This window comes from Leptosomus discolor, chromosome Z, assembly GCF_034619465.1.
Source record: "Leptosomus discolor isolate bLepDis1 chromosome Z, bLepDis1.hap2, whole genome shotgun sequence".
Lineage (NCBI taxonomy): Eukaryota > Metazoa > Chordata > Aves > Leptosomiformes > Leptosomidae > Leptosomus > Leptosomus discolor.
The window spans coordinates 70,249,733-70,262,781 of record NC_141419.1 but is presented as its reverse complement, the minus strand read 5'-3'; the positions used below and the strand labels follow the sequence as shown (position 1 = coordinate 70,262,781).

The following is a 13,049-nucleotide window of genomic DNA, read 5'->3' as shown; positions in this document are numbered from 1 at the left end:
ATTGGGACTGTATCTGTGCTGATTGTAACTACTCTTTTCACTGATAGCATCTCAGCAGAATAGGTAAAGGCAAGACAAAAGTCTGTAATGAACTGTAATGAAGGCCTTGTAATGAACCTTATGCATTTGCTTTCGTGCAGAAAGATCCTGTGATGTATTTTTCACACTTAGGTATAGGCTACAGCGAAAGCCAGAGATATTTTTGTTATGAAACTAAGAATTAGAGGTTTATAACTGCTCCATTGAGCTTCTCAGTGATTTTCTCAAGTCAAAAAGAAATTACAGACAGAATTAACAGAGCCATTGTATAACAAGATGCCAGTAGCAGCTAAAGTGAGTCATTGTTTCTTAAGACAGATTACACTATGTTCCCTAGCTGTGGCTACAGTTGGCAAACCACCTTCTGTATTTGCAGAAAGAAAGTAGCTTGAAGTGACCTGAGTAACCCCAATATGTCTTGTCTCTCTCTTTTGCCTCTCAATGGTATCTGCATTAATAACTTAAACTAAACACCAAACTATTATATGTCTGAAGTTGGATAAGATGAATTATGGCATTTTATTATGGGCCAGCTTAGTTCTTATCTGGCAGAACTTTTTATATACATTGGTTTCTCAATTCATCATAAAGAAAGTCATGGTAGCTATTCTGCCATTGCTAAATAGAGTAATTTTTGTCCTCTATCGATATAAACGCAGTAACTTGGCTCCAAGTTTCTGTGACATTCTTTGAAAAAAATTCTTAATAGGCAAAAATTACATAATCACAGGGATTCAAAGAATTTGAATTTTGGAACTTAGCCAATAGAACATTGCTCTTCTATGTGAAATACTTGGTATTTACAACACCTAGAAGTATTGTAAAGGCATCATGCAACATGGAAAATTCCAGTTGCATGTTAATTATTTTTTCGCAGTGAAAGTGGTCATACACCAGAACAGGCACCCAAAGAGGCTGTGAAATCGCCATCCTTGTAGATACCGATAACTCAAATAGGCCTGAGCAATATGATGCAAGTTGGCCCTGCTTTCAGTAGGGTGCTAGACTAGGTGACCTTGCAACCTGTTTTTATTCTGCGTTCTGCCAAAACATAATGTATTTTCCAAGGAGAAGAATGAATCCATACCCTTCTTTAATTTCTTTACATATGGAGAATGGCACTGCAGTGTTGGCAAAGTGCATAAATTTATCTCTAGGAAAATGTAAATATTTACTTAGGCATACATCTTTCTTTTATCCTAATTGTTCAGTGTCATACATTGTATTTATTGCACACAGTTCTGTTCTAAAGGCAGAATCCTTCTGTTCCTCAGACCTTTCTCAGTAACTCACACGCTGATGGGAGCATCTTCAAAACTGCCTTAAGTAGTGAGGTAGTAGCAATTTTTCCCATTGTAAAGAAGGAACAAAGAGAGATTAAGCTAAAGATTGCTAATTTAGAATCTGAGATTGCAGTGTACTTTATGCAGTGCTCTGTGTGTTCATAGAGTAATTTTTCAGTAGCTTCATTTGCAGCTGAGGTCAGAATCTCTGTGTTAAGCAGCTAGACAATTAGAAATACTTTGCTGATAACTATTTTGAGGATCTGAGTTTAAGCAACTTGGATAAGATCACATGAAAACTTTGGGTAGGTATAGAGTCCAGTTTTCAGGGCAGCACTGTGAGAAACTCTGCTGTCTTCCTACAGGTGCTAACATAATGGCTTTAAGGATCTTGCTGTCCCTTTTATCATAGCAAATACATGTTGGGGGTGACTGTAGCAATCACCTGTTCAGGGGATGGCAGATATGGCAGATGGCAGCTCATGTTGCAGCTCTTCCAGGAAATCTGAAACTTCTCACTGTATTTGTTCATCTGGTTTTCTTCTGCATCATTATCACACTGGCAGAACTTCTCTGGATAGAATCATCTTTTTCAGACTTAGTCAAGCAACAGATGAGTTCACTTACCTAGGACCTTCAGCTTCTCTCCTAATCTTGGTTTTGCTTTAACTGTTCCACTCCGTCATTTGAATTATATAGCTTTGTGCCTTAGGAAGCAGTGTCAAATACAGTTCTTAAAAGAGTTTCATGGAAAGTAAGATATTCTGAAGGAGGTTAAGTGTCTCTGAAGTGTTTACAAAATTCAGCTCTAATTCCTTTAAATGTTTATGTCTACTTTATTCACATTGCATGTTCCCAACATTGACTATTCTTTTGATTAAATAAACAAATCCTGGCTTAGCTAGCAAGGTCTTAGAAGAAGCAGGTGACATAATTTCTGACCATGGAGGCTGCTGGATGTGATGGTCCTTTTTCCAAATTAATACTGAGGTTGTCAAGGTCCCACACTGAGAAAACCTGGAACTACCTCAGAATTCTTAAGTACATTTCAGCATACATTGCTATATTCAGCCACAAATATTTTGGGGTCAAAGGTTTTCGTTGATACCTTATAAAGAACTTCATTGCATTTTCAAAATGTAAACATAAAAAAGCTTTGCTGAATAGTGTATCCACAATAATACTATATTCTTTTCATTGTTAGGAACTGTAAAATGTTATTGTCAATGGATCATTACATCATGTCACTGTGGAAGTGCACATTACCAAAATTTAATGTCTATACATAAATTGTAAAGAAAACGTGAATTTCGAAGGATCATCTACAGATATAGCTGACTTGTTTGGTTATGTAATTACATATATTAGAATTTTTTTTTTTTTAATTAAATTTAAATTTCTGCAGATTGCAGTCATTCTATTAGCTAACTATGCAGCATTTGAGCAAGTCACTATTCTAATAATGAAGGGAGTAAGTCTATATAACAAATCAAAGGCAGAAGGGGACAGTTAAAATGAACTGGACTTCTTCCAGAGTTCAAAAAATGCTGTACAAATAGTTAAAGCTACCTTGTCAAAGAAGCACAGGGTTTGAAACTGGTAGCCTTTTATGCTGAGTTAGGCCAAAATAAGTCACTGCTCATCTATAGTTATAAGGATATGTTGTTCTTATGGTCCAGAATCAGTTCAACCTGCAGTATTGTTTGTAACTTGTTTAAAAAGAAGCATGCTCACATGGAGAGGTAATTCCTGCTGTCATTTATTTACACATCGCTCTAGTCTCCAGAATCTTACAGTTTGTTGTATGAAATGGTCTCAAAGTCTTTATTTTTTCCTGTGTCTTTTTATCTCAATCATGTGTTTATACATGAATAATTTCTTAGAATAAGATGGAAGATACTTTAATGCTTATAACCTACATGTTGTTTATTCTTACCACAAGCCTATTTGGAAGCCCTGAAGAAAAAATTACAGATCTGTCACTGTAATTGAGATGTGTGGGCCCCATCTGACTTGTATAAACATAGCTGAGGTCAGAACGATACCAGCACTAACCAGAGTGGTAGGTACCTGAATATTTAGGTGAAAAAGTGAAGAATTGAGTCTTATGGGAAAATCACATGTGCGTACTATGGACAGAAAACGTTAGGCTTTTGTGATGTAAATTCAGACTGAACTCATTCCTGCCTTCTTGGTACATCAGAAGAATACCAACTCATAGATAACTGTGTATCATGTACCATACAAGAAGTTCATCACATAATTGTTGTTTTTCCAATGTGTGTTTTGTGATAACATATATTTCCTTAAAATAGTGCCTAAAATCTTATGATAGCTTATATTACAGATTACAGAAATAGACTCTGAATTCAGTGAAAGGATTTTTGTTTTGTTTGGCTTTGTTTAAATTACATGCTATTTAGAGTTTTGAAGGAGAAAGGAAGGATTGTTTAACACATGTGCTATAATCTCAGCATTCTATTTAAAGACTGGTAGATATGTGTAATTACTTTCACATATTACTTACACAAGAGGGATACATGTCTTGGTTTGGCTGGGACAGAATCACAGCCCAGCCATGCTATACAGTTTCAAGCCAGCCAGGGCAGCTGACCTGAGTTAGCTACAAGTGTAGCCCATCCCATAATGTCATGGTCATTATACAGGCGGAAGGTTTGTTGAGGAGAGAGAGCTCCAGTGTGGTTTCTCCTGCTCCTCCTCTGGTTTCTCCTGAAGACTGCTCTCCAGTTGATTGTGATGACTGGATATTCATTTGGCTAAGTGTATCTCTGTTGGTATGGGTGCTGTTTTCATTAAATCTGTTTCACTGCTACCCATGGGTCTGCTCTCCTTTTTCATGATTCCCCTCCCTGGCTGGTGAGGGTTCATTGGGTGATAGAATGACTGTTATAGTTTAGCCCTGGGTGCAGCCTAAATGTAGACAATAAGATGTGAGAGAGAAGTACACAGGTGTGGTGAAACAAGCACTTAAAAAGTCAAGAGAATCACTTATTCTCCCGTGAACACTGTGAAAAGGCCAAAATGAATAGAACAGAAACAGACATGGACAGAGGAAAACAATTCTACCACAGACTTGTTGTTCCTATTGCATTCTTCTCAATAATAAAATTTCCAGTGAGACAATCTCTGAGTTCTGCAGGTGCCAAGTGTAAGTCAGGAATGAAGTTCATTAGGCTGTTAAGCCACATTTCTTTTTTTACTTCCTACGTGATTGTTTCCTGTTCCCCCTTTTTATGTTCTCTTTTTCATTTACTTTGGCTGTGATCTATACCTTGTGCATTTATCCTTAATTGCCTGGTTAGAAGCCTGATACAAATGCTGTCTCCTTTTGAGAGAGTGGTTCTCTCAGCTTTGTTAAACTCTGTTACTCCCCTCAAAGATCTTTCCTATTCATCTGCAGTGAAATCTAACTAGCTCTGTGGGACCTATAATTTTTTTTTCGTTATGTAAGTTTCCCTACGAAGTAGCTGATGACTAAGAGTAGGTGTGTAGGGTATCAAAATAGGGAACCACAGAAAGCAGTGAGGAGCACAACAGGTGAGACACATAAAGCACGGTGGTCACAGATGATGCCTGTAACCTTACGGAACTGATTGTTTTCTACCCTCTTATTTATCCTCAATCAAGTTTGATCTTCAGCACTGTTTAATTCAATGAATTTAATTTCGTACCAAAGACATTTTCTGCTTCTTAAAGTAAAAAAAAAAAACAAAAAACAAAAAAAAAAACCAAATGCTGAATTAGAGGCTAGAAGACAAAGAATACATCATGGTTTATATTAAAATTTCACAGTAAAGAAGCCTCTGTCTGCTCAACTGGCAGTAACAGCAAATCTATGTGGACACATCTGACAAGGCTGTGTGCTTTGTCAAACTCCAACAGAAGTTAATGAAAGTCTTTCCACTGAGTAACTTGAAAGTAAAATTTAAGGTCCGTGTCCCTATTTTAAGAATGTATAATAGAAAAGATCTGGTTACCGCCAGTAGAAGGATGAGAAGATTGCAGAGCTTTTGTTTCTCTACAGGCTATGCCATGTAGTAGAAATGTTAAGCCTGAGTCATATACATTATTTAAGCAAAACCTTTATTATTAGCTGACACTTTCAGTGTTTTCAAGTGATTGAGCAGATGCTCTGAAATTCAAGAAAGGCTTTGTGAATTGTTCACAATACAACGGAATTACTGGTAAAGAGCTCTTTCTCAGTTGAAAAGAAATCTCTGCCGTTCATTCAAATATGCAAGAGATTGCCTTTGTGCTAACAAAAAGAACGCTACAGTCTCGGTGCTTCTGTTCTGAAGTTGTGAAAAAGAACCTTTACTGTTATTTCATCAAATATTGTTATTGTTTCCATTGAAACACCTTTCACATCGCTGAAGGGATGCATCTATAGACCGGATTGTTCTTGACATCATGTCACCAAAGGTCAGGTCAGAGTACCAACATAACACTGTGAAATAATGGGAGAATTAACTAATACCCAGTTCCAGCAGTAACACCTTGTAATATCAGTGGCAAATTACAGTTTCCCTGGGGCAACACTCTCTTACAAAGAAGTGGTGAGTGAGATATTGGTAACAGTATGTTATGTTATGGGCTTCTTATGATGGGAAGAACAATGAATAATGAAGCTTACACAAAGGAAGAATTAAAAGTGTACAATATGCACTACCTTAAAATAACAGCATAAGCTGCAGTTAAGAACTAGAAAAATTTGAAAGTTATACCTACAGGATGATACAGAGCAAAACATGCAATCTGAGAAGTAGGGTTAGGCTGCTGTTCTACCATAATAGCTTGTTGCCACCAGAAAGATCTTGATCCCTTCCTCTCTATCTCCCCTCCCTTATCATACCTCCATTTCTTCCTCCCTTCCACTGTTTCTTCCCAGATGATCATCCTCCTCTCTGGCACTTCGCGTCCTCTTGAACATGTAGAGTGCTTTACTGGCCTGACTTAAATAATTGCAACATCAGAAAACTTCGCATTTTATTTTTCCTTTTATTGGGGTAATCTTCTACCATTTAATGAGTTAAAGTGGCTGACAGAGGGATCTGATAAATCACAGATTAGCAGTGGATGCCAAAGTAAGCAGCAGAGAAAGGACAGAGGACATCATTCTTTTATAGATGGTAACCTTGTGATGTCAGGTCATGCCGTCTCTTGGAATCATAGTTAGATGATGTAGTTGGGGGGAAGCAGGGGAAAGGGCTTCCTCCTGACTTTAAAGAGTAATGAAAACATTAAGCAAATGTCTTCAGTAGTATAAGTAATGTCTAGTTTGGCATTCAGACGAGTAACTAAGAATAATTTTTTTTTCAGCAAAGGAATAATTTAACAGAATACAACAGTTTAGAGAACCTGCCCCAAAAGAGTTTCTTAAGATCCAGGAATTTCTAGTCTAAAAAACAAGGTTACAAGCCTGATAGCAGGGATACTTATTTGTAACGTGGAAGAGCAATATGGCATGGTCTACAGCCTTGGTCTCTAGTGTCCCAGAAAAATGGGCTAAATGGCAACTACTCTGTTAGCAGTGCTTGTTCTTCCTGTTCTTTGTCAAACTTTATAGGAACTACTCAGGTTTGTCCTGATGTGAAAATTTTTCAAGTTGCAAAAATTGCGAGATGAAAAAACATTTCCTACTCAACTCCTCATACCACTGGTTTAAACATGGACATTTTTTTCTCTATTTTTAGAAAGTTGTTTTGTTTTTTTTTCCTTTCTGAGATTGTTTACTTCGTTTCATGAGAAAACTCAGAGGGAGAAAAACTTTAACTTCTCAATAATGTGTCTGAGACGTACTCCAATTTGAATTTTCTTGTTTAAATGTACTTGACACTATAGAAAAGGAATCCCATCAGACGGTCCACAGGAGGTTTGCAAGGGTACCAGAAAATCCCACCAGTACTTAACTTTCTTGCATGCTCCACTATCATGGTCCACATCTTTTATCCCATTGTCTCCCTGGCAGATCTGTCTTGAAGCCCCCATTCAATTCCAACATTGCATTTCACTTTCATAATAGTGAGCATGAATTAGGCAAGTGTAAGCATGGGAATTCAGAATATAATTCATATTGGGCTGTGAGTGGTGGCAGCTATGTATTGCTTTTAAAATCAAGTACAAAACTGCACATTTTTGCTTTTTATTTTCCCTTAGTATTGCTGTAATACTAGGAGACATGGTTTGCAATATTCTTGAGTGTCAAAAGTTTTTGAAATTGCTTTCAGAATATATGCTGCACTTTTCTTACTTTTTTCTGTTTTGTCCTCTAGCTTTTATTTTGTGTCACGTGTGAGGCACTGGAGTTTAACTGAAACCCTTCATAATACTCACTGTCTAAAACTCTAAGCTCCTCATGTGGCTATGTGGGACTTCTCTTAGTTTTGTTTGCTAGGAGTAACATACATCAGCACTGATTAGCAGATTGATGTGGTCTGCTCTCTTTCTGAACAGTTCTTACTCGGAGTTTTCATTCACCACTCTTCATTTATGCTGTGCAAGATAAAGCTTGAAACATCAATGATGTAATCTGAGTATACATTTTAATTAATAAATGATGTGGATATGTGTTTTGTTTAAATATTTTAAAGGAAAAGAACCTTGTGCCCTGCCCAAGATCCTAGATACTAAAGTGGAGGAGAGTTCTGAAATACCTATTTTAGAAGACACATCATCATCACCAACAGATATTCAACAGCATTTATGGCAGGTTTCCACCGATATTGAAAACACTGAAAGGTATATGTAGCACTTCATTCCTAAAGGAAACAAATTTCTGTCTGGGGTTTATTTAGTCTTTTCCAATTAGGCAGCCAGTGTTGCTACTATAAAAGGTATCAGTGAATTAAGTAACCTGTTAACATCTCTGTTACATTTAACATTGCTGAGAGCAACTCCTAAAAGAAGGACAGGGAGAAGTGACATCTTTAATTAGGCTAATTACCAGAAGGTAATTGTCAAAAACAAAGGGTGGGAAATTACGTTGCTAGTAGGCCAGGTTCTCAAAAAGAAGCAGCTTTTGTCTCATCTTGAGTGATTTCTGATTTTGTACCTGAAATCTGCTGGCCTGCAGTTCTGGGTTCATAAATCAAAACCACAGAATCTAGTTCTTTTCAGTTGTTTCTGCCCAAATTTATGAATGTGGAAGTCTTAGGAGGGCAGGGGAATGTCATCCACAGATTGTCAAAGTGTACTTCTCTTACCTTCTTAACTATGCAGTTAAAAGACAAAAATGAGACCCTTCAGTAGAGAGTAATCCAATGACCAACATTTCTTTGCAAAAAAATACCTATTTTGATGGCTTTGTATATTAAGCTGCTGCTGAGATTTTAATGGTTATCATGTTTATTTGTATAAAACTAAGTTCCGCTCTACTGAGAGAGTAACTTGGAGAATAAAATTGAGTAATTTCTTATTAGTCATGCTGCTTCTTTTCTAGGAACCATTTTATATGTAGGTGAATGAGGCAAGAGCACATCGTCTTTAAATCCTGAAAGCCTTAAGCTGTTACAAGCCTGCCCACAAAATTGCTGGTCTGCCATCTATCTGTAAAACAGGAGCTGTTTTGCAGCTTCTAGCCTCTCTCAAAACATATAAAAATGCTTTGTGAGATAATAATTTTCCATCTTCTGCCTTTTAGAAAATTTCATGCCAGAGTCCTCCTAAAAGGGGTGAGAGTGACAGCCCTATTTCTAAAATTTTCCCTTAATGTGCGGGGAGCTTAAGTATAGTGAATTAGCTACATGTATGATAATTTCCTTCTGAACAATGAAACACATTCCTGGCACAAGCTGCAAAATGCTGATAAGGTGTATTAAGTTGACATAAGCACTAGTTTGTGCTAATTTTAAGGCATATTGTGTATTTTGTCACTAGGATCACATTGTGCCTGCCAGTTCATTTAATATGGAATACTGAAGTGCCAGAATAGATCATAAATTTGGACCAGATGCAATGAGTCAATGTCAGACTGGCTTAAAAGTGCTCCCTTATTAAATCTGCTGGCCTTTATTTTGGTATGCATCTTCTGATACACCTGTGTGAACCAAATGCTTTCCCCAATAGATTTTTGTTATTATTGCTCCATTATTTCAGCATATAATACTATACTATGAGCCATTCCCCATTCAGTCTTCAACTGCTGTTCTATTGTATCTCTTTCAACTTCTGTTTCCACAGAGATATGAGGGAAATGAAAAACCTTTTAAGTAAACTCAGGGAGACTATGCCTTTACCACTGAAAAATCAAGGTAGGTTTTGTATTTTCTTCATGTAAGGAAAATTAAGATAATTAAAGGGTTTGCCTTCCATTAGATACAAAAAATCTAGGGATTTTAGCAGTTACAAAAAGAAAATAGCAGTTACAAAAAGAAAAATCTAGGTGAAATCTCTTCCCTGTTGATTCAGTGAAGCCTGAATTTAGTACATAAACTTTGGCATCTCAAGTTTCACATGATGTATTCTGAAATTTTGTAGATATGGTGTCTATGGATGATAGAAATGAAGGCAGCAGCACAACTAATTCCTTGTGTCAGCAGGCTTTCTTTTCCAAAGGTAGTGGAGGTGTAGATTGCACAGACTATGACAGGGATCCTGCTGAGTGATGGGGTTTGTTTTACTCCTTCACTGCTTGTAGCTTCTGCAACAGGACACTGACACAATGCAGAAAAGATGCTTGCCTTGAGTCTGCTAATGGCCTGCTTTTCCCCGTATCCAGCTGTAGGACATCCCATACAAATGCACACATAGCCAGGATCTCCATCCTATGCGTGTATGTAATGGGCCTTCATTTTATGGCCCAGCAGTGTTAAATACTCCACATCTCCAGGGGCTCTTTAGCTTATATGAACAGCATTAAAAAGACAATACTTTTCCTTTTTTATTTCTTCTTGATAATGTGTGTTTCTTAAATGCTATGCAGTCTTTGCACAGTGGCAGCTGCTGAAGTGTGCCTAATGTGTCCTAGATCTTGTCGCAGGTAACTAGGCAGTCTAGCATTCATCATAACGTGGTAAGAGGTGAATATAGAATGGATGAACTCATTATGCAAGTAAGAGTTTGTGGCAGGATGGCTTGCTGGAAAACTATGTGAAAGGAGAAAAGGAATTGCCTTATGATACAGATGTGCCATTGTAGAGACTGGAGAAATTCCATAAAGTCTATGCCTACCCTAGAAGAAAGGAGTGTGATGGAAATAAGGAAGGAGAAGACAAATTTGGGGGATATAAAGCATGTAGAAACTTGAATTCAGAATAGAGATAAAGGTATACAGAATTCTCTGCTGTCTACACTGCCCTTCAACACTAGCCAGAAAATCACTGATTACCTGTGCAGCAGAGTGGGAAACATGTCAGCTAGAGTTTAAAAGCTCTGAGAGAAGCCCCGGGATCAGGTAACCATAAGTGGTATTTTTGCAGCTCTCATAGACTCCAACTGTGATCTTAATTTACAGATCACCTCTAAGAATGGATACCTCGGGAATAGATAGTCATACTCATTACTTACACAGCGCTTAAAACTTGAAATATTCCAAGACCTTTAATTAATTTAATTAATTAAAGTTAGATAACAGTATAAGTAAATAGAAGAAACAAACAACATTATAGGTAATTAATACGGTCTGTACTGTAATATTGACATGTATATGAATTACAAGCACTGTTTAAGAGAATGATTATGAGTGAATGGATGCCATTGAACGAATTGACCTTTGCAAGACCTGATCCTGCTTTCAGTAAATGAGTGAGTGTTTCGCTGTTGATTTCAGTGACAACCGGAATGGAGTTAAGATTGCAAGCCCACAAAAGCTTTACATAAAGTTACTGACTTCTCTCGGACCTGTTTTTTTGTATGGAATTCTGTTAAATGACAGCAGGGAAGTTACTATGCTGAGAAATTTAGTTGATGTGTTCATGAGCTTGAGTCACAATGTTAAATGATCTCTTACCTATATTCTTATAGTTAAGTATTTGTATTATAGTAGTATCTAGAGCCTACAATCAAATCTAGGTCCCTGATGTAACTAGAATAGTAACGTAGTGAGGCATAGCTCTTAGCCTAAAATCATGCCTGAAGATGGCTCAAATTCAAAGTTAATTCTAAAAGTTTTGCAATATAGCTCGCTGCCAGTGCATGAGTTAACATAAGTATATGCACTAATATATAAATTTTGTATGAATTTAAAAGGAGTTAATATAAAAGGTAGAAAGCTAAGCAGAAACAGGTTGAGCGTACTGTGCTAACTTTCCCAGACAAGTGCTTTTTCTCTCGATGAGCCAGGATGTTCCAGTGTTGCAGTTTTAAATTGAAATTCTCCCTGGTGTGCAAAAACGGCCACTCAATAATATTTTTTTATGTTTAAATTAAGCCAGAGTTTAACCTTACGATCAACATTTCCAAACTTGCATGTCTGCAAGACCTCAAGCTACTTATCTTTAGGTTTTATTTGTGACCCTAACATTATTTATCCATGGAGGAGTATTGTGGCTAGGTCTCCCAGTACTGAAGGTGGAATTTCATGTAGGTTTCATCACTGAAGTGGTATTCTTCTTGCCAAAATTTCTGTTGCGTTATCATGGAGAGCCTGATAATTAGCATTGTAAGACTCTCATATACAAAATTCAGGTTATTATTTGCTCTGTGCCTAGAACAATGGGATCTATTACTTGATTGTGTAGGTGCTGTTAGGACACATAAATGATGTAAACTCTTTTGTGTGTGTGCATGTGTACGTGCTTGTATTAAAATGTGGGAGTTTTTTTCATCACAGATGACAGCAGCCTCCTAAACTTGACTCCGTATCCATTGGTAAGAAGACGGAAGCGAAGATTCTTTGGACTGTGTTGTCTTGTCTCAAGTTAGAAGATTAAACACAGAAGAACATTGCTACTCTTGATTATAAAGTACATTTTCTACACTCTCCTATTCCTTTTTCTCGCCTGCTCCATCCCCCTTTTCAAAATAAGGGTTTTAATAGTTTAAAGTTATGGTGGTCAAAAACCAGCTGTGGAATAGATCTAGCATAACTAAGAATGTTTTTAAAACTTTTTAAAGTATGTTTTGCATGCTTACTTTCAGCCACTCAGAGAAAAGACACATGAATTATGGTTAATAGATAATTTTAAAGGTTTTTTTATTGTTTGATCTGCAGCTAAAAGTTTGTGCATAGTACAGTACTCTTATTAGTATCATATTAAAATACTTGATTATATTCTAACAGTCTTTAAGCATAGAAAACTATTTAATAGCAAAAGTATTAAAGTTATAAAACATTTAAACAATATTGTAACAGAATTTGCACAAAAACTCCAATCACTTTTTGTGCTTTCATTCATATTTAGTCTTCCACTTTATCTCAATTTAAAAGATTCATAGAAAAATATCTTTAATTTATGATACACAAACCATATATGAAAATACTTAGAACTTGTAAATACAGAGAAATCATATCTACATACTGTACGATGCATAGAAGCAACAGATTTCCTTTTAAGCTGATAGTATCTTTACAAGCTTTTGGAAAAGAAGAAATAATTTATTAAAAGAAAGTGTATTAAAATAAACAATGTAAAACACAACACCAACCCATTTTGTTTCCAATAGAATTCAAAGCATGGTGTCTGCATATCACTATTAACTCTTATAGAGCATGCCAGAATATCTGAGACTGTAAGATATTAAACGTTTTACATTGTTAATAAAGTTTTT

The 13,049-nt window shown here is 36.5% G+C and overlaps 1 protein-coding gene across 1 annotated transcript in view; it reads left to right on the top strand.

The window, feature by feature from the left end:
- The window catches only part of RGS7BP (regulator of G protein signaling 7 binding protein), a 36,593-nt gene extending 24,390 nt beyond the window's left edge, over positions 1 to 12,203 (top strand). The window contains exons 4-6 of the mRNA XM_086480219.1: positions 7,934 to 8,081; positions 9,522 to 9,592; positions 12,112 to 12,203. Of these exons, the coding sequence (XP_086336345.1) occupies positions 7,934 to 8,081; positions 9,522 to 9,592; positions 12,112 to 12,203 (311 nt within the window). The remainder of the gene's footprint in view (positions 1 to 7,933; positions 8,082 to 9,521; positions 9,593 to 12,111) is intronic.
- Positions 12,204 to 13,049: the final 846 nt, after the last annotated feature.